The 24261-nt window shown below is 47.1% G+C and overlaps 1 protein-coding gene across 3 annotated transcripts in view; it reads left to right on the top strand.

The window, feature by feature from the left end:
* Positions 1–20169, top strand: part of RIDA (reactive intermediate imine deaminase A homolog) — a 193215-nt gene extending 173046 nt beyond the window's left edge. For all 3 annotated transcript variants that reach the window (XM_069621413.1, XM_069621415.1, XM_069621414.1), the window contains exon 6: positions 19991–20169. In XM_069621413.1, the coding sequence (XP_069477514.1) occupies positions 19991–20047 (57 nt within the window). In that variant the 3' untranslated portion in view covers positions 20048–20169. The remainder of the gene's footprint in view (positions 1–19990) is intronic.
* Positions 20170–24261: the final 4092 nt, after the last annotated feature.

Genomic DNA, 24261 nt, shown 5'->3' with positions numbered 1-24261 from the left:
CAAGAAGTGCGGGAGTGTGGGTCCAAGATGTCGGTGACGGACTCGCACGACGCCTGCCTCTGGTGCCTCGGGGAGGCCCACGGCACGGATGACTGTATCGACTGCCAGTCGCTCACGTCCAAAGCCTTACGCGAACGTAAGAAGAAGTTGTCGGTAGGTCGGGTGTCCAAGCCCCGGAAGTCGAAGTCTGCGGGGCTTTCGACGGATGATTCGAGGGGTGACTCTCCGTGTCATCGTCGGAAGTCTCGTGGGTCTCCTTCTAGGAGTCGGTCTCGCCACTCCTCAGCCTCTTCGAGGCATTCTCGGAAGCGCCGCAACCGGTCGTCTTCCAGGTCCTCTTCGGAGGGCTCTGCCCGGCACGTCGCTTACCCCTCCAGCCGTGCGACGCCGGAGGAATGGGCTTCCTTCGGGAAGAAGATGCTGGCGATTCTTGAGTCGCAGGGTACTCAGCCGTCCGCGCCCCCGAGTGGGGTCGGTCGTGTGAGGTCGAGAGACACCGCTCGCAAGAGTGGTCGGCACGAGTCACGGGAGAGGTCCCGTTCGGACAAGGGGACTCGTTCTCGACGTACCCGTTCCAGGTCCCGGTCCTTGACGCGTTCGAGACCGTGTGCACCTGTGAGGTCTTCGAAGAAGGCATCGACGTCTGGCGTCGAGGGCCTCGACGGGCTTTCTCGAGGCTCTGGCTCCGAGGAAGTCGTCGATGCCGTCGTCGCTCAGGTCGTCGAGGGACACGCTCGGGGCTCCGGCCTCGAGGACTGTCGACGCCGCCGATTCTGGAGGCGGTGCATCTGACGTTGACGCCGATTTCCTCGACGCCGATCCTCTCGGCGCCGATGCCGGTTCTCTCGACGCTGGCGCCGATTCGCTCGACGCCATCCGTGTCGGAGGTACCCCAGGGCACGGGTGGACCCCCTAGGAAGGCTCTGGTTAAGAGCAAGCACTCTCCTGTGCCTTCTTTTCGCCACCTGGACTATATTTCAGAGGCGGATGAGGATTCTGATGGCCTGGTTCCTAGTCAGGTTCCGGATGAAATTGTCTCGGGCCATAGTCAGTTTGACGAGTTGAGACAGTCACTGCATGATGCCAGTGGACTGGACACCTCTCCGGAGGTGGAGTTTTGTAGGCCTGAGCCTGGCTCTCATGCTGATTCCCCGTACCGGCGCCTTATGGCTAGGGTTTCTGAGTACTTGGGATGGTCTACTCCCCCAGGGGAATTTGTGCAGGATGATCTGACAGACATCCTTGATGTTGGTCCCCCAACTGACCCGGTTCTGCCGTTCCATATGGCTTTACAGAGAAGGGTGGCGGCGGCTTGGACTGCTCCGGAGAGTCTCCCGGCGGTGGGCAGATCCTTGTCGCGAAAATACCGTCCAGCCAGTGGCGACCCCTGCTACTTTACCAGGCACCACTCTCCGGAGAGTTTGGTGGTGCAGGCGGCCACGGCCCCGGCGAAGCAGGCGTCGTACCCTACCATCCCTCCTGATAGGGACGTCAAACGTTTTGATGGCTGGGCGAAGAAAGTGTTTTCTTCTGGTGGTATGGCGCTTCAGGCGGCCAACTCAATTTGTGCCTTGTCGCGTTTCACGCACACTCTGTGGAACTGTGTTGCGTTAGCGGCTGAACATATTCCCGAAGGGGACGAACTGGATGGTTTCCTTGCTATGGTCCAGGATGGTAAGGATGCCATGTGTGAGTCCGTTCAGTCGGGTTTGGACTTAGCTGAATGCGTCAGTAGGTCCATGGCGGCGAGCACCGTGATACGCAGGTTTGCGTGGTTGCGGAAGTCTGGGTTTGCTCCTGATGTGCAGTCCCGGCTCCTCAACATGCCCTTTGACGGTGAACACCTTTTTGGCAGCAAGGCTGACGAGAGCCTTGAGAGGTTGCAGACCTCAAAAGCTGCAGCGAAGTCGTTGGGCGCTGCAGTTCGCCAACCTCCGCCTTTTCGTCCTAGGGGACAGCAGTGGAGGGGTGGTTCCTTTCGCTATTACTCATCCTTCAGTAAAGCGAGAGGAGCTGGCAGTCAAAGAGGCCAACGCAGGGGTACCACAGGTGGACGACAGGGTACCCGTGGTGCCAAGGCCGCTCGGGCAGTTCCCTCTTTGCCCTCAGGTAACGCCGCAGCCGCTCCCACTCAGTCGTGAGGCCATGTCCCATGGTTCGCCGGTTGGGGGAAGGCTGGCGCAGCATCTTGTAGAGTGGCAAGCCATTACTTCAGATGTGTGGGTTCTGGAGATCATAACCCACGGCTACTGTCTTCCCTTTCGGCACAGGCCTCGCGACAATCCACCGGGGAACCTCGCTCCCTTCACAGGCTGGGCTTCTCCCTCAATTTAAAGAAGTCCCATTTGACACCAACACAGCGGCTCCAGTACATCGGAGCAGTGCTCGACACTTCCCTGGGGCTGTGTTTTCCTCCCCAGGTGAGGGCTCTTCACATTCAGCAGATGGTGCACAAGTTTCAGCATGCCCAGACGCTCCCAGCGTTCGAGTTCTTGAGGTTGCTCGGCCTCATGGCATCCTGCATTCTTCTGGTGCCAGAGGCTCGCCTGCGGATGAGATCTTTGCAGTGGGCACTCAAGACGCAATGGTCGCAGTCCTCCGGCAGGATGTCGGACTCGATTCAGGTGCCGTCCTCGGCTGCCCGGGACCTTATGTGGTGGGCCGTCGAAGGCAACTTGATGAGGGGGGCTCCATTATGGCTTCCCTGGCCGGAGGTGACGATCGTGACGGATGCATCCCTCACACGGGATGGGGAGCTCATGCCAACGGGCTGACAGTCAGCGGTCGTTGGTCTCCGTCGGAGTCCAGACTCCATATCAATCTGTTGGAGCTGAGGGCCGTCAGGCTGGCCCTGAAGGCTTTTCTGCCGTCTGTGCGAGGGAAGAATGTCCTGATCCTGACGGACAACACAGTGGCCATGCACTACCTCAACAAAAAGGGGGGGGGGCAGGGTCACTTCCTCTGTGCAGGGAGGCGATGCAGCTCGAGTTCTGGGCCATCCAGCAGGAAGTTTCGATCTCGGCAGTTCATCTGGCCGGAGCCGAAAACGTGACGGCGGACGCTCTGAGCAGGCAGAGCGCGATCTCTCACGAGTGGGAGTTGGCTCAGGAGATTCTCCTGGAGATCTTCGCCCTTTGGGGGACCCCTCAAGTGGATCTCTTCGCCTCCAGTGTCAACCGGAAGTGCGAAAGGTTTTGCTCGCAGGAATTTCCTCCAAAAGGAGCCTTAGGAGACGCGTTCGTGGTGGAGTGGTCCTTCCCGCTGCTGTACGCGTTTCCTCCAGTCCCCGTCATCCCGCAAGTGCTGCGGAGGTTACGGAAGTTCGGTTCCCGGATGATCCTCATTGCCCCGGCGTGGGGTCGGAGGACACGGTACCCGGACCTTCTCGACTTATCCATCTGCCCTCCGCGTCGTCTTCCCTACCGAGACGATCTGCTCTCACGGGAGGGGGGGTCAGGTTCTCCATCCAGAGGTCAGATCCCTCAACCTTCACGCTTGGCTTCTGAAAGGTTGAGGTATAAGGATTGGGACCGCCCTGAGGACGTGATGGAGGTGTTGCTTTCGGCCCGAAGGCCAGCAACAAAGTCTCTGTACCGTTGGCGTAAGTTCTGCGACTGGTGCAGAGTTCAGAATGTGGATCCTTTTGCATGTGACATCCCCATGGTTCTGTCCTTTTTACTTTCTTTGGCCCACAGGGGCTTGCAAGTGGGTACCGTTAAGGGTTACCTGGCGGCGCTGTCCATCTTTAAGCGCTCGTCTGAAGAGTGTTCTTACTTTAAAATCCCTTTGATTTCACAGTTCCTGAAAGGGCGCTCTAATGTGTTCCCTCCGTCACCTTTCCTGGTGCCCGGTTGGGATTTAAACCTTGTTCTTAAGTTTCTTATGGGTGCTCCGTTTGAGCCTTTACATTCTTGCCCTTTGAGGCTGTTAACTCTGAAAACTGTTTAGTTGCGGTTACTTCCGCTCGCAGAGTGAGTGAGTTACAGGCACTTTCAGTTAAGCCTCCCTTAACTGTATTTCACAAAGACAGGGTTGTCCTCCGAGTTCGTCCTTCTTTTCTTCCGAAGGTAGTGACGGAATTTCATTTGGCCCAGAAGGTTGTTCTTCCGGCATTCTATCCTCCTCCGCATCCTGGTAAGGAAGAGGAGCGGCTCCATAGGCTTGATCCTAGGAGAGCTTTAAGCTTTTATGTTTCACGCATGTCCCGGGTCAGAGTGGATGATCAACTCTTTATTGGTTACGCTGGAAAGCGTTTGGGGCAAGCTGTGACGAAACAGACTTTGTCTCGCTGGATTATTTTGGCCATCTCGGAGTGCTACCGCTTGGCGGGTAAGGACCCACCGGCTGGCTTGCGGGCCCATTCTACCAGGGGTATGGCTGCGTCTACTGCCCTGCAGAGGGGTGTTCCTATTCGCAACATCTGTGATGCAGCCACCTGGGCTTCAGTACATACATTTGTACGTCACTATTCCCTCGATTCCATCCGAGCACAGGATCTGGCCTTTGGCAAGGCGGTCCTTTGCTCTGCTATTTGATTGGCTATTCTAAATTTTGGTTCTAAATTCTTTCCCTCCTCCTTGCTTTGGTACTGCTTTGGGAGTCTGTCATAGATATGGAATACGTCGGAGGACCCAATCCCCTCGAAGAACAAGTTACTTTCTTACCTGGTAACGTTTTTTCGATGGGATGGTCCGACTACGTATTCCATATCGCTCCCGCCCTGCCTTCCCCGCTGCAGAATTTCTTTTGCGATTGCAGCTTACGTTCCGCAAGGCTTTGTGTCTGACTGGCAGTTGACTTATGTCACACGTTCTGGGGGAAAAAACTACAACTGAGGCTATGGGCGTCGTGCGTCCTAGTTATCACATCGGATGACGTCGGACGAGGTCCTCGACGACGGCGCATCGACGTCCTCGACGCAGACGCCGAAAAGTTTCCGAAGCAGCACAGCTGTGGTGATTACATGTCATAGATATGGAATACGTCGTCGGACCATCCCATCGAAAGAACGTTACCAGGTAAGAAAGTAACTTGTTCTTCTGGCCTGTATTGGGAGCATAGATTGAAGTCACTATAATTATTATTATTATTATTGGGCCTATTCCTAAAGTTGCAAAAAATAGCATCCCCCTTTGTGGATTTTTGTTCTTAGCACCTTAATCTGGGAATCGAGCTTCATTGTCATCAATACACCTACAACCCTTCCCACAGCATTTGCCTGTATCACCACCGGGTATCGTTGAAGGCGAAATGTATATCTGTCAAACCTATATGCATCTCTTGGAGCACTACCAAGTCCGGTTGGTGACGCGCCAAGAGAGCTTCAAGCTTCCTGCATTTCGCTAGTGCGTTTAGACCCCTAATATTTAACTTTAAACATTTGAACTGTCACAATTATTCACTAAACATACTGAAACAGAAGATTGTGCGAATGCCACCATTGTTGAGCTTACCATCGAGTACCATGCATTCCTACCCCCAATACCGCCCTCGTCCACTCTCACCGTCCCCGTTAGCCCCTCTAACCCCAACCTTCCCTCTGCAATCCCCAAACAATGTCCCCTGTTGTGAGCCACGGTACCTAACATAATCCTGGACACCAAACACCAGCCGTGAGTCAACTTTACTCCCAGGGCAACATGCGGGGTAACCTAGTACCCCCATATGTTACCTGAACAGATGAGTTCCAAGATGTTGTCCTCAGTCTCTTCCTCCAAATTTGACCAATATTTTGATGCTTGATTCATTCGCTGCTGGCTGTTTTGATTGACGGTTCCTTATTCTGGTGGTTTAGAGGTAGGTCCTCCTAAATCGTGCTTTCCAATCCTCTTGTTTCACTTTCTGCTTCGTCCCACAGCGCAATGAGATCGACCACTCTCAAGGTTTGAGTTGTTGAGTCGAACGGCCATTCTCTGCTTCAGATGGGCCTTCCTCTTCTTCAATCTGTAATGAAGCCATGCCTGACTCGCGTGAGGTGATCATATTCTTTCTACCATCTAGAGAAAAAAACTATCCAAAAGGAAAGGTCCACTTGTACTTGATCCCTCATGATTGTAGTGTTCTGACCACTGGTTGCATTTCATGTCGGTTTTTTTTTTTTTGGAGCGTGGTCTGGGAGAGATCCTGGTAGAGTTGGATCTCAATCCCGTTGTATGTGATCGAGGATTGCTCTTGGGCCTTCCTTAGGATTTGCTCCTTCTGTGAGTATGACGTGCAAGCTGGTAAACTATTGCGTGGGTGATCCCCCGGGTCATTCCTTTTCGGGCCAGTTCTGTGCAGGCGATCCAAAGAGATTGTGGGAGTCCCTTCACCCGGGATCAAGTCTGCAAAGATGTGGTTACAGTGTCCGTCCAAATTCAATTCCAGTAGGTTTCCTATCCGGATGTTAGAGCGTCAAGATCTGTTCTGTAGATCCTCACATTGCGATTCGAGGTTGCGTGTTACCCTGACCAGTACTTCAAGTGCAATATCCTCTTGTTTACGCTCCCGTGTCAATTCTTGGATAGCCTGTTCATTAACATCAGTCCGCTCACCAAGGGTAGCAATATCTTTACTAAAGTCTGATAAAGATTGCCTGATTTCTGTGGTAAAGGAGGTAAACTGTAGTTGGAATGAGGCTGAGAACTTGTCCTGCAATTGCTGGAAGCTTGTCTCAGTCTTCCCTAGAAGCTGCCATCTCTGCTTCGGGAGCATTAGTTTGTTCACTTGAGATAGGTATCTCAGTTTCTCCAGTTATAACTGTCGCCTGGCGCCCCCCAGAGCTTTTGTAGCAGGATCTGTTTATTCTGGAGATCATTGGTGGCCCCTAGCTGAGTGAGCTTCTATTTTCTCCTCGGCATATGATAAGCTGGAAACCTGTGTCTCCGGAAGTCAGAACGTAACGTTCTAAGGTTTGAAAGATGTTGCACAGGTATGTGGAGGAGAATAGAAGCCCGCTAGAATCCACTTCCAAGTGCAAATATCTTTACTTATTGGATCTTTTTCAGCCACATTGCTAAGTTCTTTTCAAGTGCACAAGAGTAAAGTTCTGTGAGCTTGAAGGCTATTACACAGGTATATGGAGGAGGAAAAAAAGCCTGCTAGAATCCACTTCTAAAACCGGGGTGTAGATGTCTTTGCTTGTAGAACATTTGCAGACACCACTGCCAAGTTCTTTTCCGGTGCACGTGTTTCAAAATTACTAGCCACTGTCCCTCCAGTTATTCCTTGTTGTGGTTCTGTGTGAAATTGCTTCTATTACGATATCCCGTCCGCCTTCTCCGTTCCAATTGAGAGCCCAAATGTGTGGTATCCGTTTCCCAACGAGGGTTGGGGCTTGGAACAAGTGCTGATATTAATGCCAGGCAGGATATATGGGCGTGCGGACGCGCACACAATACTTTTTCCAATCGTTAATGTTCGGGTACCTTAATCTGTGTTCCCTGATGCTCCGCAATGCCCTTATGATAGGGTTTCAGACTTGCCTAACCTTCCATGTCCGCCACACGGTCCGGTGGGCCACGCCCCGAGAGGGCTACCTTCTGCCCGTTGGGCGCATATATTCGCTGCGGCGATATGAGCACGGTTCGCCACTCAACAGCCCCGCTGCTCCGGAATAATAAGGGTCTTCCTAGCTTCAGACCGCAACACGAAGATCACAGTGGGAAGGGGCCGCTCCACTCATGTTGGAGGAATCGATCGGAGCACGCCGCACGGACGTCTTCCAAGTGCAGCGGCCATCTTGGAATCTCAACAACAGAGTTTTTTAAGTAATTCAGTCCCTAACCAGTCTGGGCCAGGAGCTGCCCCAGAGGCATATTTCAAGTCTGTGTTTCATGCATATACATAATTCTTTGTGTCACAGATAAGATATTTGTACATTGTGCAGGTAACTATAAAACTCTGAATGCACAGCCACATCCTCCCCTGTACAAAACAGCCCACCATGTTGAAATACAGAGTTAATGTTCTTAACAGACATACACACTGTTGCTAGCCAGGCTGTTTCTGTACCTTTTTTCCCCCAAACTCCAATTGCAGTTCATCCTTTTATTTCTCTGTGCTTCCTTCTAAAACTGTTTACAAGCCCTCCGCCAATCCCATTGTAAATCGTACCTATTTGTACAGCCTCCTACAGTTTAAGCTCCTAATTTTTTAAAACTAATTTGCCCTTGTGCAATTTAGATTTCAACCATAAGTAGGTAGGCTGGAGGGCTCGGAGAAGAGCTTTGAATGTCTTCAACAATACAACTTTAGTTATTGAATCTTCATTGAAATACTGTAATCCGCATATCTTATCCTTCACCAGTAGAGGAGAGCGGTCAGACATATGGCGTGCAAGGTATTTCATAGCTTCCATCTTTCGTGCTTCCAGTTTACACCATAGGATGTAATCAATTAGTGAGACTTTCACTCCTTTCCTTAGAGTGTAATGTCTGCTACAGGTCTGTAAAATCCAATAATTCACATCAATGTATTCTAGCTCTTTTCAGGTTTGGTGGTGTGCTGTTGGACTTGTAACTGTTTTATGTATTAACTGAATTAACACAGCGGGTCCTCCTGGAAACAAAACAAGGTCCCCATGTAAGTCTCTTCCTTTTACAACCCAGAAGTCCTCCAAAATTTGCAGTACACCTTACCATCTGCCCAATCTCCTGCGATTACCAGATGGCACATCCTTAGTTTGAACCTACTATAAATTCGATCCCTCCCTCTTCCCAATCCTCCCATGATCCTTAGCAGTAGGAGGATGTGGCCCACAGATAGGTTGGTGAGTAACCATGTGACTAGAATGTGTCAAAGCATGGTGTCCTTCACAGGTGGCCAGTGAAGGGTGGTTGGGGAAGGGCACAACCAGTTTGCATTTATGCCAGCTACTTTCCCGTTCACTCTACACAACCTCTGCTGATGTTTCATTGTCGCAGTTATGTTACACCTGCAGCAGTGCCACTCACGCAAGTACAAATAATGTATTGTTCCTGGTTGGACCTACCCTCTGATCATCCATCGGGAAGCTTGTGTGTACCTCTAATAACATCTGCATGCCCTTGGTTTGGTGACGGACCCAGGGATATTGTGCGCCCAGATTTCCTAAGATTTGTTGTCCACTCCAGTGGTTAAAGGCACTACTCCTGAGCACACTGCAGACATTTTCAAGGGTTTGTATTAAATAATAATGTAAAAAAAAGGCCTTCATATTGCTAAGTGGATGTTCCCTGTCTAACTAAACTAAGGGTTCTTGTTTGTCGTCAAACGTCCAAGGGAAATGTCCTCCATCCAAAACCTACTTCTAACTAGCCCTGCCACTTTAACTAACAAGTAAACAGCAACAGACTTTTCAGTTTCTGGTAACTTCCATTTAGCCGGCTCCACTGGTCTTCTCAGGATTATTCCATGAAAACCAAGTTCTTGTTTCTTCAGACAAATGTTCTAAAGTCAATAAGGAAAGTTCCTCAAGTTTCTTTGTCTCTTCTAAGCTTCTGTAGCTCTTGATATAGATATGGTCTCGCTGTGATCTTCTCATACACCTTTTGGTGCTTATCTCTTTAACTTCTCTTTTTTTATTTATATGCTTTAGATTCTTCAAGTTTCACAGTCTCTGATGGGGCATTCTTGGCCCTTTTCATCCAATTGATACAATTCCTGTAACCTCTCCAAAGGCTTGCGCTGCGGGTTTCTCAGGTTCCTATAACTTGGATTCACCCTAAGTTAAATTAGTTTCTCAATGCCTCTCAGAGAGCACTGCCAGTGCTCGTCAATCGTTATATTCAACAACTGTCTCCCAGGAGATGTATTTTGAGTTTCTCAAGTTCCTGTAACCAGTGTTATAGCTTGTTTCATACAATTCACTTTTACTGTTCCTGATGGAGTATTCCCAGCCTTCTTGGACTGCTATATCTAATACTCTTGTACTTTCCCACAGCGTTTGTACTCCAGCTTTTCTCAGTCTCTCATAAGTGACTTTCACATGCAAGTCAATTAGTCTCTCTGCATCTCATAGGGCGCGGTCAGCCCTTTCCAAGCTTTATATCGGACAACTCTCATGGTCTATCCCCAAGACCGATAGCTCAGGTTTTGCAGGGTCCCGTAAACGATCTGGCAATTTGCTTCATACAGTTTGTTCAGTCCCAGTTGCCTACCCCTTTCCTGAACCACCCAGATACCTGCTCTTAACTTAGGCTGGTTCACAGGGCTTGGCGTCAGGTTATGGTGGCTTAGCCTGCTCTCGTTCCCTGCTTTCTCGAGTCTGCAGCCGACTCGCTCGGCGTCTGTTCGCTTTCGTAGGCTCTGCAAACATCAGCAGATGTGAGGTTTCGTGCCTCCAGATTCAATTGGTCGCTGCGTTTTTTAGCAGGCTTCCTCATGGTCATGCCACCAAGTGGGACGGTCTCTGTGACTCCATCCCAGCAGCAGTTGCTCCATTGCTCGATTTGCTGGACTTCCAGCATTCTCTCGGTCTTCTCTCGCTCTTCGAGTGGTACTCGCTCCACAGCCCCACAGCACTTATGCCCCTCAAGGACGTACCTATATCAGAGCCTCTCCCCTTTGTAAATTTCTCTCTCCTCGGCATAGGAGTTTCGCTTCTTAATTCAAAGTTAGTCGTACTTTTGTATAAGTCCTCAATAACCAAAAGGATGTGTCCTTCTTTGACTGCGGCATTCAGACGACCTCCAGCATTACCTGAAGTCAAACAAATAATAGTAATGTCACTGTTTAGTGGCTTCAATACAGAACTAACAGCCTTCTTTCCTGTATCCATATAGACAGATAACATACGTTGGACTCTGAGTTCCATATCTGGAGAGGAATCCCTCCCAGTGAGGTGTCACTTGCCCCGACCACTAGAGGGGGGCCTTCCTTAGCGGGCTACCCTCCCTAACCCAAAGTGGATTGCTCCCCCTGGGCAGAAGGGACGAATACCCTAGATTTGTCACAGGCCAGAGTGACCGTTTTCTTTACTTAATGCAGAATGAAAGCTGCACATATGTCTCCCAGTGCTGGACCCAGACATGGTACACAGTTGTTTTTGTATCCTCTCAGGGGTGCTTATAAACTCACTTTCAGATTACCTCCTAACTGCTACCCCTTTCAAAGGATCTGGATTATGGCCCTGGGCTTAGCTGTGACTGACCCCTGAGTTATTCCTACTTGCACCCAATTTCTCACCCCAGAGGTTAGCTGGAAATATCTCCTATCCCCCGAGGGCCCTTTCTCATGCACCTTAAGGCAATGTTTTATTGCAATGTAGCGTATTTAAAAAAGCAGAACAAATCTAAACCAATGGGCATTTCCGGCCCTGGCATGTTGGCAGCTCTAATACCGCATCTCCATCTACACTTGGGTCTTACAGACTCTCCTCAGTTCCTTTGTATTCATCCTTTGTACCCATGCCTTTTGTTCCCATTTCCTTCAGTTAACTGCTAATTCAAGCATCGGCCACCAGTGGCTCATTGCCCTGCTTCCTATCCTAGGTTTTAACAGTGTTCTCGCCTTTTGACTAGTTCAATGTTTGATGGAGTGCAATCAAATCCCACGTGTTAACCCTCGGCCACTCCATTAATGCATGCTGTCATGTTCTTTATACATGAGCCTATTAGGTTTCCAAGTAAGACCCAGAACATCTGAACATCTCTAGTCTTTTTTTAAACTTCCTTCCTTGCATACAGTTAAAATATTTTAATGGTTATCTAAAAAGGTTTAGTATTTTAACTGCTATATTTTGTTCAGTTTTCTGTAATGTGATTGCATCCGATCATGCACTGGGGAATGTACTTGTTGACATTCCTAACTATGAGCTCCTGACCTTTCCTGTTGCTCTCGCCATAGATTGGGGCTCATTAGAAGTGTGTCGTTGTAGTAAATTAAACTGTGGAAATTCCATTGCCACCGTTTCGTGGGCGGTAATGGCATTGCTGACATTCTTACCCCAATGTCAAGCTTCACGAATGACCTTCAAATGGAGGATTTACGTCCAGCAATTATCTAGAGGTAAATTCTCCACTTGAACACAAAAACCTGGAGGTATTCCTTCAAAGTTTCTATGGTGTACTGTGGACTCCATGAATGGAGAATACCTCCTACCTACTGCACCTGTAGCTTCCCTAGAACGGGTGGTTTTATTTGTCACCAGGTTTAGTGGCAATTCATTTTACAAAGGTAGCTGGCGCCCCTCTCTCGCAAGAACAGACATGATAACCTGTTCAGTGGTTATTAACCACTTGAGAGTTTGCAGCCACTGCTTTTACTCACTGTGCCTTTCACAGATGGGAAATATCCATTTGCATATCAGTCTTTGTCCTGCCCAGGGGCAGTCCAGCACCGAAATACAATGGCAATTCCAATCTGAACGAGAGTACCACCAGCAACCCCATACACGTGTTTCACCCTTGTTGGGGTTGCTGGTGGTACTCTCGTTCAGATTGGAATTGCCATTGTATTTCGGTGCTGGACTGCCCCTGGGCAGGACAAAGACTGATATGCAAATGGATATTTCCCATCTGTGAAAGGCACAGTGAGTAAAAGCAGTGGCTGCGAACTCTCAAGTGGTTAATAACCACTGAACAGGTTATCATGTCTGTTCTTGCGAGAGAGGGGCGCCCGCTACCTTTGTTAAACTATTTGTTAAGGAACCTGGGATTGGTAACCCTAGGTCTCCTGGGGGCAACCAGACGTGGTCTCCCTCTCACTGTGCTTAGAGAGGCATCAGCTTCACCTCACTGATGATCCCCAACAAGGGTGAAACACGTGTATGGGGTTGCTGGTGGTACTCTCGTTCAGATTGGAATTGCCATTGTATTTCGGTGCTGGACTGCCCCTGGGCAGGACAAAGACTGATATGCAAATGGATATTTCCCATCTGTGAAAGGCACAGTGAGTAAAAGCAGTGGCTGCGAACTCTCAAGTGGTTAATAACCACTGAACAGGTTATCATGTCTGTTCTTGCGAGAGAGGGGCGCCCGCTACCTTTGTTAAACTATTTGTTAAGGAACCTGGGATTGGTAACCCTAGGTGTCCTGGGGGCAACCAGACGTGGTCTCCCTCTCAATGTGCTTAGAGAGGCATCAGCTTCACCTCACTGATGATCCCCAACAAGGGTGAAACACGTGTATGGGGTTGCTGGTGGTACTCTGGTTCAGATTGGAATTGCCATTGTATTTCGGTGCTGGACTGCCCCTGGGCAGGACAAAGACTGATATGCAAATGGATATTTCCCATCTGTGAAAGGCACAGTGAGTAAAAGCAGTGGCTGCGAACTCTCAAGTGGTTAATAACCACTGAACAGGTTATCATGTCTGTTCTTGCGAGAGAGGGGCGCCCGCTACCTTTGTTAAACTATTTGTTAAGGAACCTGGGATTGGTAACCCTAGGTGTCCTGGGGGCAACCAGACGTGGTCTCCCTCTCAATGTGCTTAGAGAGGCATCAGCTTCACCTCACTGATGATCCCCAACAAGGGTGAAACACGTGTATGGGGTTGCTGGTGGTACTCTGGTTCAGATTGGAATTGCCATTGTATTTCGGTGCTGGACTGCCCCTGGGCAGGACAAAGACTGATATGCAAATGGATATTTCCCATCTGTGAAAGGCACAGTGAGTAAAAGCAGTGGCTGCGAACTCTCAAGTGCTTAATAACCACTGAACAGGTTATCATGTCTGTTCTTGCGAGAGAGGGGCGCCCGCTACCTTTGTTAAACTTAGTGGCAATTCACTTTGAATTACCACCAAACTCTGAATGAGACCTGTTGTCCTGAACCTCCAGGTAGTTTGCCTCTACAATTTCTCACTACGTGTTTAATACTTTTTCTAGAAATTCCCAATCTCTGGTGTTCATGGATTTGATTAGTGTGCACAGCTCTTAAACGGCGGGGGAATTTCACTGGTGCACTTTTCCCCAACTCTCAAAAAGTATGCAGAAGTTTCCCCGTGTCCCTTTTCAATCACCTGTTAAGCGAACCATATTTAATCTAGCAACATAGGTTAAACCTATTTTTAGTCTTCAGCGCCAATGAAAGCAGGGTCACCCTTATTGAGCAGCTTAGAAGATTGTGTCTTTTTTTTTAAATTATTTTTTATTGTATATGGTTTAAAAGAAACCTTTACAAATGGAACAAATTAAATACATTTCAGGCAATAAGAAAAAACATTACACTTTGCACATTAATACATATCGACACATAATGCTAATAAAAGGAATATATAAATAGAACAATATAAATAAAACATTAAGAAATGTACTTACAGCCGTAATCTCAATTTTACATAAGCTAATTCAAGGCCATACTCTTAATAGTTGCTTAGATCGCTAGTCCTTCCCAAGTGTACTGGGAGTTTAGACATCTCCACCATAGACTATCATTATTCTATGCAAAATTGGTAACCTGAAATCTTTCCATAAATTTCATCCTGCGGTCCATTAGACTTTCACAGTAGTTTCGCCCGGGCCATTACAAAATCTACAGCCACTGTTACTAACGGGGATGAGGATACTCCTAAACCGAATTTCCCTTGTTGGGAGTAAATTCAAGTGGAATCTCATCAATATGGACCTATAGATTCGAGATGGGAACAGAGTGAACATGGTAGAGAGCGACCCCCGTTTTTGTGCTCATGGGCTAAGTGGTTCATCGAAGGATAGGAATGGAAGAGTTCAATCGTGATAATCCAATCGTGATTCATCAGTGTCCTCTTAACTTTAGTTGGATTTGTCATAAGTGTGTCAACATCCAAAGATAATTCGGACAATGTTTCACATTTTCTGCCGAAATCAGCCAGGCAGTTCGAGTGAAAAGGAGAACTAATTGGATTCCTAAGTGCCTGGCCCATAACTTCATATGCAGTACCAGTACCAGGGGTTGGAGAACACAGCTTTGCAAATAATGCAAGCATAGACCATTCGACTTGTGCTCTTAAGGAGACTATGCCCAAATCATATCTGATCTCTGCCAAAGGAATCACATTAGGGACCTTCAGTACCTTACGCCAAAATCTAGCTTCGATAAGGTCCAGGACTTTATAGATGGAATTCCCATAAAGTTCAAGGCCATAAGAAAGCTTTGGGACGATTTTACCCTCGTAAAATGCAAGTAACGGTTTTAAGGAAAGCCATCCATATTTATGATCTAACTTGATAGCTTGGTTCTGCAGCAATGTGGCTTTTTGGAACAATATCTCCTGAATGTTTTAGACCCAGTTGAGCGCTGAAATGAAAACCCAAATAGGTAAAGCTAGAACATGTCTTAATCATTGTTTTTTCAACAGACCATAATGGGCACAGCTTATTTGTTATACCTTTAGTGAAGGCCAATGTCTTCGTTTTGCTGGGATTTGTGGGATTTATCGATGGTCCATTCTCTTTACCATCATTTGAAAAAGTATTCAATAATCTCTGGACGCCAACCTTGGAATTATCAAAAAGCAGAAGATCATCGACATCCAGGATATTGTACACGGGCCAACTTTTGGAGTGATTAGACCTGCTTTCTCAAGCTGCTCACGTGTGCCTGACACATCCCGATTGAATTGCCATGGGGCCAAAAGGCAGCCCTGTCTCAGCCCCTCAGAGGAGCTAATTCTCTCCAGAAAGATCTCCCTCCTTGTTCAATCTGATCCGGACCCCAGAGTTCCCATACATGCCCATTAACAATCGTAGAAAGCTGCCAGGCAGCTCCCAATTAGATAGTTTAGACCAATCTATTTCGGTCCACCCAGTTGAAGGCTGCGGATAAATCTATTGATGCCAAATAGGTACACCCACCAGGCCCCGACCATGCCAATTCTTTCAGGGTTTTCAATATTAGGCCATTAATATTTGTTGAATGGCCCTTGCGAAAACCGGCCTGAAATGTATTCAGGCCGTGCATTCACTGTCTTGCAAGGGATCTGTTTTCACACATGATATTCTGTATTGTCTTATGGGCTAAGACAATAATTAAGCCTAGGTTTTTATCATGCAAGTTCCCCAACTGCTCAGATGTACTGACAAAGAGGAAGTAACATTTTGCATACTATTCTCCAAAATGTCCCAACCATCTGATATCCTAACACATGTTTCCTCTTCTATGGTTTGTATTGGCAACATTTGCTGGGCGTTGCTTGCTAGGTCTTAAGAGATGTTCCCTACTACACATTCTGAAGCATATGTCATTTTATTGAACTCGTCAGATGTCTCTCCTAATGTAGAAAAAGATTTCCAATCGTCTTTTTAACTGCTGAGATTTCAAACATGCTAGCAATAGGTTTTTGCATATGCTTTAGGATCTCAGAAATCCTACTCATTTAGTGCCCCGGATCTAGAAGAACCTGGCCTGTCCAGTTTGTGTCATTACACTTGGGTGGCAATAGCTATTTGGCAGTGATCAATCTATATGTAATATTGATGCCAAGGGCAGGCCACTGGCCTTATAAATCCAACTTTGTTAAATTTGATGTTTACCCACAAGAATTAAAAACCGCTCTGCCCTCTTAAAATCCTGGGAAGATAACTGTGTTTGGTATTTGCTGAAGATTGCAGACGACTGCCGTTTTGATGACTCTAGTTTCTATCCTTTGGTCATCCTCATTATTGCAGCTGCATTCAAGTGTGTAGAATCATCCAAGGTCAGGCGTAGAGTGGGAATCGTTGAATTCTGAGTTGTTGATAGATCTGATTCTCTAATTCGAGGGGATTGGGTCCTCCGACGTATTCCATATCTATGCCAGTAATCACCACAGCTGTGCTGATTACTGTCATAGATATGGAATACGTCGTCGGACCATCCATTCCATCGAAAGAACGTTACCAGGTAAGAGTAACTTGTTCTTTTAGCCCATCATTGGTCACTTCACCCTCTTGGTCTTCTGTTAACATTTGCTGATTATCTCTAGACGATAGCCATGGTTTTCTGCCATTGTGCCCTTTCCAGAATCTTTACCAGTTCTAAACCACTTTTATGTATTTTGAGGGGGGCCGGTGGAAGAACCTTGATTGTCCTTGAATCCACCTTGGGTATTGGCAGGGTTTACCCCATCTGTGTTTCCTGCTCATTAATTCTTCCCACTAGGACTCTAAAGCTCTTTATCTTCGGCCTTGCATTGGAGAGATCAACTGTGCGAGACAAACTGCAGAAAGGAGGACCACCGATTGTTTTTGCATTTCTTATTTTTTAGCACAACTAATTCCATCTTCTTCTCTCTTATGCTCTCTTGCATATGTACTTATGAGGATTAGTCTGAGCCTGCATCTGGTTCTTGTATGGCTCGCGTTCTTTATACAACATTCTTTTGCCCATTTATGTGCCTTTGCTTTATTCACTCTTCTCCCACGCTACATTCACAGTGATGACTTCTTTAAATTTATTTTTTTAACTGCTGTTTATCAACCTACCCTCTCTTTGGGATGTAATTCTACATGCACCTTTGCTCTGAACTCTGCAAAGCTCTTGCCCACCGAATAAATCTCTAGTACTGATATGAGTTGCAACCTGTTCTTGTGTCATTCTTAGTATGACAAGCACACGGTCTGATCTTGCTCATACCAGCCTCTTTGAAGCTCATCACATTAGCTTGGGTAAAGTACACTGGTGCCTTTTCTGGCCAATGGCCTCTCAGAACTGATACCTCTAGAGGGCTGGAAGCCCCAATGACGGGCTTAGCCACTTGCACTCTCTGGCATCATGTTGATTAGTTAACTGTATATGTAGCCTTTTCTACATGCAGGTGTATAGAGCCGCAGACCATGTGGCCAGACAATAATAAGGGTACACATCTAATCTGAGGCTTAGTGGGACTACAGTTGCTCAACAGTTTCAGGCCTGAGGATCAAATCAATTTATTAAACATTTGCAAACTTACCTTCCTGATGAGAAAATGTGTTTGCCCTGTCTGCAGGAGGGGGGGGGCCATAGCATTACTAAATGTCTCTCCCTTGCAACTGTTTGTCAATGGGAAACTGGAAGTATCTGGAGAGATTACTGCACATTCTATCTCCCTTTCGTACACTCTGCTGTATTTCAATCTCATGACACCTGCTGGCTGCTCGTACACAATTTAAAAAAATGTATGATTAGGATAATGTGTCCTAAGTAACTGGTTTAACTATGTCTGGAACTTTCGGCCACTCTTTTGAAGCATTAATTGGTTTGAGGCGGAGCAAAAATTCAAGTGCTATTCATTGTAGGGGTCATTTTGGATTACACATTTTACGGCTGGTGCTTACTGCCAGCTACCATCTTTTTTCAGTCCTGTCACCCCCGCCCTCCCCTCCTCTGCTACCCCTCCCTATCCCGCTCTGTACATTGTTAGGAATTTTCTCCAGCTTCTAGGTTAGAGGCTGGCTACTGGTCCCAAAGTAGGCAAACCAGGCTCTGTAAACTGTGTTTTTTTTTTTTATTATTTTTTTTTTACTTGTTGGTAGTAATTGTCATGCGAACTATACCAAACTCTCTGAAGTGGAGTCAGTCAACTAGATTCAGGATTGCACTTTAATCTCATTGAATAAAATGTTGCCCAGAAAGAGCTGTGGTTTAAATACGTATTCCTTAAATTTTGAAAACTTCTGTAGTTAAAGATAAAAATAATTCATTGGCACACCCTTCCCATTCCCATCCCCAAAATGTCTGTGGAAGCATTTAAAAGTACCTAACCTTGTTGGTTAGGGTCAATTGTGAGACCACCTTGAGTTTCAAGATGCAACATCCATATTCCAGGGTACCCCGGGTGACACTTGCCTTCCTTAGTTTAACTGCAATGTTAGCCTAGTTTGGTTTACATTGTGTGCTCTTTTGCTTATAGCTGTTAAGATAGATGATTGTGATGCTGACTGGGATTAACCGTGATGGTGGTGCATGTGGTCTACACAACTTTCATGGAGATCTGAAATTCTTTCCTTTGTAGTCTATTTTTCAGTCATCCCCGCTTGAAACTAAGAAAATGTCTGAATTGATACCGAAGTTACTGATTTTGGGTTGAAAAACCACAGTGGTCAGGACGGTAGCATGCAGGCTGATCTGCTTGGATGGGGTTGACAGTCGCATCTGTCAAATGCTTGCTTCTCAACCAAACACTCGTCTGAGTTAGGGCTATGGATGGTCTTGATCTTTGGATACCCACTAGTTATGTGATGTTGGGTTTGGTTTCCAAGAAGATTCTTTTGTGTCAGGGCTGGAGTACGGCGAAGACAGACCTGTGCATTGTATACACAGTGGTACTGAATGATGTGCAGGTGGGTCTCAATAAGGTGCAGGTGGGTACGGATAACATGCAGTTGTGTCCAAACTATGGAGAGCAAATAAGGAATCGCTCTTGTGCAGTGGAGACACAGGGCAATCTAGCTTTTAGCTTCGCAGTTCCCGTCCTCAGGTGTGTTTACTTCTCATGGGTTTTCTCTTTCAGCGGCATGGTTACTTTAGACCTTGCAGACACAACTCCAAGAGAACAGAACAACTGTCTAGGATTTTGTTCAGACTGGTTCTCTCATACCCTAGGAAGTGAAATCTGCTTCATCTCACTCTGGGGAAATAGGGGCCCCGTCCCATAGGCATCAGCCAAAACATTGCTCTCTAGCGATCTTGTAGAGCTTTTGAAGGTTCCAGAACAGGTTTTCCAAATAACCGAAGCAGATGCTCTATATTTATGGGGAATTGGCAAGGATGATAATTTTTAGTCCCACCCAGAGGATTTCATTTTTTCAAACCTTCTGTAGGCCAGCCGACCAATAGTGGTTACTGCATTCAGATTTTGTGCGCAACGTCCTAGCTCGACGCTCAGTGCACTCTACAACATACATAATGGTGCTGACCTTGTGCATTCAGTGTATTCTATACATTTCAGTTTTGTACCAAATCTGTTCTTTCTGAGAACCTTACTATGATATGGGTGGTTGAACAATGCATTGACATCCCATGCTGTTATATTGCACCATCACAATGGGTACATGGTGTGTGTACTTTCTGTTAGCCCAAACAAGCATTGGTGTATTCAGTGTTGGGGTAAACAAGCTTTGGTAGAATATTCAGACTGTTTTTTGTTCTGTTGCAGAATGGTCTTGTGGAGATTGAAGCAGTTGCTGTCATTGGCCCCATCACAGATGCCTAGGAATGAATGATTGAACTCTGACCATGGAAGAATTGACCAATCACTGTATCAGCAATTTCCTAATGAGAAGATCGAAAGCCTGAATCAATGATTTCATTAAAATTGATTATCCAAATGAATAATCATTCTAGAGGTTTCTTGGCTTTTAAAGCACTATGGTTCAGAATAAGGCTTTGTGCCCTAGGACATATTGGCTAATACATAAAACTTATTTTTATTGATTTAACCTCTCAACTCTTATCCAGGTGGTATAAATGATGGTGTGATTCTCTTCCCAGAGTTCAGAGAATAATGATTCCAGTGAAATCTTTAATTTAAAAGGTGGGTATTGCTGCCGGCTGGAAAATCTCCACAGAAAGAGTTAACTTGGCATATGTTGGCGGCCGTCTGTTTATTTGGAAAGAGCATGAAATGGTATTATATAATGACTAGAGTGAAAGGGTGAGAGTGAGCTGCAACTGAATTTCTTTGCCATGGGGACAAGTAATGTGCTACTGAACGCTGCAAGGGACACACGGAAGGCTGCCCACGAGCCGTACATTGCCTGAGTCTCCATGGCAACCTCCAGTGATGCCAAGTGCATTGTGGGGGATGCCTCGTACAGGCTGGCACCGGCAGACATCTGCTGTTCCCGACAGAGGCTCATCCTTCATCACAGAGATGACTGGCACCATGGTCCCCTTAAAATGCATCTGTAAGAGCTCTAAAAGAGAGCTAAAGTTCCATCTACTCATTCACAAAAATGACAGTGGTTAAAGGAGAAACCTAATTAAGACGTTGCAAGGCAAGCAAGAATAGTATGAGGAGCCTTACCAGTACACCGTACCCATAACATTGTCAAGAATTTGTCAGCACGACTACAGCAGGCAATCAATGGAGAAACGCAAGTCTGCAGACTGAAGCAAAGTAAGAGTGCGCTCTGGTATGGTGAGCCAGATTGCAAAGCAAATCATTCACTGATGGGATGGTGGCCATGTAGCTTCTACTTACTAAAAGGAGCTGGAATTAGTTGGCCAGTGCTAGGACAGATATCAAAAGGTATGTTGTCTACGATTCCTCAAAGATAAGTCAAGCTGCAGAATTTCCCACCTTCACAGTAGTTCCAGTGCTCTCAACTGATTTGCCACTTATCATCCGAGGTCCTGTCAATCATGATCCATCTAGCATGGAGCTCCATTTTATTTGGTCACTTTGTATTGATGGCTGACCAATCTGCTGTCTCATGTGACCTACTGCCCGAGGGCAGGAGCAGTAGGTTTGGCTCAAAGGAAAAGAGTGGGCCTTGCCCCTCAGACAATACCATCTGTACGCCACTGCAGTCGACCCATTCTGTACCCCCTGGACCGCTTTCCTCCACAAACTATCAAAGTTTTACCATGGATTACCTGCCCCTACTGCATTACACTTATACTTCTTCTCTGATAATATGTCCTGTCTGCTTTAAAGTAGGCATGGTCCCACCTATCCTGAAGCAGACCTCTGTGGACTTCAACTGGCCCATCTCTCGATCACTCCCTCCAATACCAAGATGCCTGAGCTTGTGGTTTTCAACAGAATCACTAGTTGCGTGAAGATGAACGACATCTGCAACCCTCTCCCAATCTGGGTTTTATAGCTGCCAATTCACTGACAGAGCAATGACCCAGGTCTCTGCTCATAATTCCAAGCTCTCCTCCACCCTGATCCTTATGGATCTCTCCCCTGCCTTTGACAAGTCAATCACCCCTTTATCCTGATAATTCTCTCTAATGTTGGAATCTAGGACACCACTCTCTCTTACATTGCCTTTGGTTCTATCTCTTGGAGCAATGAAACCTCCACTAAATCCCCTCTCCAGGTGCAAATCTCTCAAGGACCAGTCCTGGACCTACTGCTTTTCACCCTCTATACTGTGAGAACCCCAAGGGTATTCTCCCAAGTTGATCACGAGAATCCCTTATTCAGGTGGCCAGGGAAGGACTGGAGTTCTCAGATCCCAACTCTGGTGGCAGACGAGCAGGGGAGAATCACCAGGCCAGGGTTATGCTTGGGGGAATCCCCCAGGCGAGACGTGGTATTATACCGGGGAAGAAGACGAGGAGGACTAAGTCCCTGAAGCTTTTGTAGACTGTTTCAGATCTCCCTTACCAGAAACCAACAACCCCCTCCACCTATGGTAACTATGGTAAACTCATTAGTAACTGTAAGGAACTCATGGTGGCAACAGTAAAGACCGACACAAGTGATCGCAGTTCAAGGGTGTTTATTAAACTGTAAATGTGGGTGTGTTAAACACCTAATCTAAACCTAAATCTAAGATGGGAGCAAACTTCAACCATTAAATGAAAATAAGGCAGTCCTAGTGGCATTGTGTCAAATAAAAGGGCCTACACCAAGAAAAAGCTATTGCCAATCCTTATGCTAATTACAAAAAGAGTGTGTGATAGGATTCATAAGAAAGAAAGGATGCAGTAGTCGGGGTCTCCCTTCCCCATGTTTTGAGCACAGGGTAAGGTGGAACCTCTGAGCACAGCACACTTCTCAGGCTTCCCCAGCACCAGACAGTTCAGTTCTCAACCTTCAAGAATCTTGATGGCCAAGTCTCTTTTCCTGCAAAAAGTCTCTCCCCTTCGAGGGTCGGAAAATAACAAACCAAAAATTCCTTTTATACAGTAGCTAGGGTGATAATGACTCACCCCCGAGTTCCCCTCTTCCGGGCACAGACCCTTCTCAATTTTCAGCCTCCCGCTTTCGGGTTCACTATGGCTTTTTCTTGGTTCACGAATCTTAATGTCTTTTTAAACAATTCTTCAGGCTTCGCCCATTTCAGTCGGTATCCCTCTGCCGGGTTTACTCTTGCCAACTTTTCCTAAACAGTTCACTGTGGACATCCCTCGGTCAGGTTCACTTCAGTCAACACACTGTTCATAGGGACTTCAGGCTTTGCCCTTTGTCAGCATCCCTCTGCTGGGTTCACTGCTGTCAACTTTATCAATCGTGCCTTTCAGTCGAAGATTTTCGACTGTACAGAGGATTTTGCAAGACCGCCCTATGACCACTTTCACCGTTCCATTGTGGCCTTCCCGAGGCCTTCTGATATTAGCAGTTTCAACAAAAACGGGATTGACCAGAGTCACTCGAGTAAGCACTCACATGGTGCTGGATCCCTCTTCAGCTCGTCTCTCCTTTATTCTAACAGTTATCTGAACTTCCCTTAAGTTGCTACTTTGTGGCTTTCGTTCAACACAGTTCAGTTTTCTTATCGGTTCTCCCCTCGACTCACCGGCTGTGATGAACAGCTTGGCTTTTCAGAATAGCTGGAGTCAAGACCGGTATCATGGTAGCAGGCGCCACCCTCGGTCCTGCTCATCGCGTAGGCACTCTGTGTACCGATGACATCTGCTGCAATACACTTTAGCCATTGTCCGCGGTCTTAAGATTTGAACTGCAGAGGTTTTGCGGGTCTGGGTCAGAAAGGGCAAGGTCGTGTCTCTCCTGGTCAGCCTCTCGATATTCTCCACCTTTCTCCTCCTCTTGAACTGATGTGCCTGGATAGCTGCCTCGTTGTGCAGTCTGTCTTGCTCCTTAGTGTGCTTTCGTGCTTCACCTTTTATTCCTGTGGGGAAGGGAAAGGGCCGTCTGGTGTGCATGATTCTGGTCAATTGCCTGACCATGCCGGACCCTTGTATTCGGACATATGAAGTAGACGGCTTGAATGTTAGTCTGTTTGTGGTGTGTGAAAGTGTCTGTGTTGGAAAGGGGGGGCAGAGTTTCGGAATATCCTACCTAATAGGCGGCGGAAAATCTGTTGAAAGAAGGGGGATACCTTGTCTCACCCGTTGGTGTCCCACTTCCACTCCCCCCAAGGACACCCATCCCTGCCCCCATCCAGGTGATCCTCCCTCACTGGTCCACCCCCAGCAACTGGATCCAATAGCGATGGCCATGTCCCGGCCACCTGGATGTCAGATCCATGGGGACTAGTTAGGGAGACACCTTCAGCTTTCTCACAGAACCCAAACCCCATTGGCGTGGGAAACTACATCTCCCAGGAAACCAAGAAACACTCTTTGGAATGCGACATGTGTTTGTTGTTATTCATGCCCGTAGGTTAACACGTGTTTCCGTCTTGGGGCCTTTTTCATAACCGGACATCTGCTATCAAATCATAGACATTATGCAACATAATAACATTCCCATATCCCAGACAGAGAATAAGGGGTTGGATTAGGGTA

Source organism: Ambystoma mexicanum, chromosome 5q (assembly GCF_040938575.1).
Source record: "Ambystoma mexicanum isolate Mex_15411 chromosome 5q, UKY_AmexF1_1, whole genome shotgun sequence".
Taxonomy (NCBI): Eukaryota; Metazoa; Chordata; class Amphibia; order Caudata; family Ambystomatidae; genus Ambystoma; species Ambystoma mexicanum.
This window is presented reverse-complemented; position numbering and strand designations above follow the sequence as displayed.